The sequence below is a fragment of the Cryptotermes secundus genome, unplaced genomic scaffold, assembly GCF_002891405.2.
Source record: "Cryptotermes secundus unplaced genomic scaffold, Csec_1.0 scaffold1562, whole genome shotgun sequence".
NCBI classification, from domain to species: Eukaryota; Metazoa; Arthropoda; class Insecta; order Blattodea; family Kalotermitidae; genus Cryptotermes; species Cryptotermes secundus.
The window spans coordinates 44,868-47,708 of record NW_019726255.1 but is presented as its reverse complement, the minus strand read 5'-3'; the positions used below and the strand labels follow the sequence as shown (position 1 = coordinate 47,708).

General features: G+C 37.7%; 1 protein-coding gene across 1 annotated transcript in view; it reads right to left on the bottom strand.

The window, feature by feature from the left end:
* Positions 1–2,355, bottom strand: part of LOC117282282 (alcohol dehydrogenase [acceptor]-like) — a 3,291-nt gene extending 936 nt beyond the window's left edge. Inside the window, exons 1-2 of the mRNA XM_033751336.1 lie at positions 2,193–2,355; positions 658–808 (exon numbers count right to left, since the gene is read on the bottom strand). Of these exons, the coding sequence (XP_033607227.1) occupies positions 658–808; positions 2,193–2,276 (235 nt within the window). The 5' untranslated portion in view covers positions 2,277–2,355. The remainder of the gene's footprint in view (positions 1–657; positions 809–2,192) is intronic.
* Positions 2,356–2,841: the final 486 nt, after the last annotated feature.

Genomic DNA, 2,841 nt, shown 5'->3' with positions numbered 1-2,841 from the left:
ATACGAGTACAGTAATCAGTTATCTTCATCTGTTTCCTGTTACTTGCCCAATACACACTTTCTAAATTACGTTCAATGTCCATATCAGAGAAATTCAGGAATGAAAATGACGTTACATACGAGGTTGATGCATTTGTGCATGTCGTACTAAGCAAGGTATAAAAACAGTTGCTTTATGAGGAATTAGTTCGTACCATTGAATATTTGACGCAATAGACAAGGTGTCACAGAAACCGATGTTGCTATAACCAAGTTTTACTGTATATATATATATATACTTGTACATAGTGATCCAAATGTTTCCACAGGCAGATATACTGAATACAGATATTGTTGTTCCTTCTCCATATAGCGTGTCTCCATTTGAATATACAGGTCTTCTAAAATACCATACAAAATAGAAAATGTGATCACCACTTAAACAGTGATTACAGTGGAACCCCCATCTAGGGTTTCTTTGAGTAACAGTGGATCTGAATGCCACACTGAGGAAGTGGAAGAAATTTAGCACTGAGGTTATTGGTGTGAAACCACTGAAATTTAACATTAAGTGAGGGAAAACCTTGAATCAAGGAACTTAAGTCTAGTGTTCCATTGCATGAGTATATGGAGGCGAAATATGCTATATAATTTGTCAAAAGTTAAACAAAATCTTACCTTTCCCATGGATCATGTAATCCCAGAGTTGGTGTAGTTGCTGAACTTTAGCAAACGTGACACTGACTGGAGATTTCAGACTAACATACAGTGGCATATTGAGATGATCATGAAGGTTGTAGCCAACTTTGAGGTCCGACACCACCGAGATCTGAAACAGATTTTCTCTTCAAGCATTTTAACATGTAGAGTAGATTCTTAGGTTATTTCAGTGGAAATTTTATGTAATGTTGAATGAGACTGTAAAATATAAGGTCTGAGTTTCTTGTGACAGTGACTATGAAGAGGCCTGTCATCTGGAAAGTGATGCCATTTAGTCTGTTACGAGCTTATCGACTTTTCTGAGGAACACCAATGAACTTATCTCAGACTACAGAGTCACAACCCAGATGATACTACTTCTCAGACTGGAAGAGACTGAATTGTTAATATCATCACCCTTTCCAGTATTAGGTCCATTGGGATATGTTATGGATATTACTAAACAGAATCCTTCCATCATTTCAGAGGTCCTGTGAAACTTCTTTTTCATTTTGCTTGATAATTTGAAATTTTTTCTTAATAAATTCTCTCAAGGCTCATCCTGTCAACACATTTCTTACAGTTCCTTGTCTTTTGGTTTATAAATTCTATTACTTGTGGAATTTGTAGTTCTCTCACAATTTCCTCGTTTCTTTTACGGTCCACCACAGTTCTCATGAAACGCATTTCTGCTGATATCAATCTTCTCTCATCTACTACCCTAGAATGTGGCTATATAAACTAAGGGAAACCATGAGACATCCCAATCAAGGCAGGCCATAGTCTGTTTAATATTTAAGCCAAGTTCCTCCCAAACACAGTTCTAGTGTTATTGCTACAAAGTACATTGATACTTAGTAAACAGCATGAAAAGATGGTACTTGAGGTATCAAGATGTTGTAACAAATTTGTATTAAAATGTGTCTTTAAGAAGTAGTATGGCAATATGTGAATGCATTGGTTTGTGCTGCATAATGAATTTCTGAGTTTCAGGTATTTTGTTACATGACAGGCACTGTTAATTATGTAGGTCCTTTTTTGTAGCAAAAAATACGTAAGTGAGCTGGAGGAAAGACAGCAGTACTGTCTCAGTATTCAGCAAGAAGCATACATATATGAATGATGGGAGTGTATTGCAGAATGGAAGCACTTTCTTGCCTTCATTTCCTTATGTAGAACAAAATGAATGACACAGAGAACTGTGTGGAATCCAGGTAAGAGGACACAAGGGGTAGTCCTATAAACAAAGGAACTGGCATGGTCTAGCATGCAGCTCCAGATTATTGGTATAAATTGTGATATGAAACTTCTGTTATCACTTAATAATTGCTTTACACTTTCACTGAATAACAAAACCTTCATGAATTACATTTATAAGAACTTTGTTTTACAAATATGTTAGTGTCTTTAATAAAAGAGACAAGTTGACGCCTCAAAGTACCAAGGAGCTGCCCTTAACTGCTCCAGCTTGACTACAGCCCTGGAATGGACAAGGCTGTGGCACTGAGGCTCACCCCATGCTTCTGGAGATGAGCCCGTGGTCCAACTCCTGACTGCAGTAGAATGTGAGGTGTATTAATGGTACCAGCACTTAGCATAACTTCTTGACGACTCCTTACAAATTTTGTGAAGTCACCTGAACTCCGCAGTTCCACTCCTTGCACTACTCTCCCATTATCAGTCACCACCTGTTGACAAAAGCATAATTATTTAATAACTGAATACAGTCCTGTTAATTTTTGGTGATAACTGAAATTTCACAGCACAGGAAACTTTTGAGTGCACCCTCACAAACTTATCCTAGAGGTGAAGAGTCTTGTGGGTTTTAATGCCATGAAGTTCAGAAACAGTGTGACATTTTGGAGGGATATATTTCCTCCATCTTTGCTGCTGAAGCAAGAAACCAACTGAGGTTGCCACCTGCTGCTGCTGGTTTCTTGTTTGGCTTACTTTACTACTTTGAAGATGAAGGTCATATGCCCCCCTAAAACGTTATGTTATCTCTGAACTACTCAGCATCACAACCAAGAAGACCATATTTCTCATAGTCACCAGTGTGAGAACTGCAAATTCAGTGTATCTTACAGGCATTTAAAACTCTTGTTTTGAACGCTGTTGATAGACTGGGGTTATTATATTGTTTCTATTTATGTCAGTGGGTGA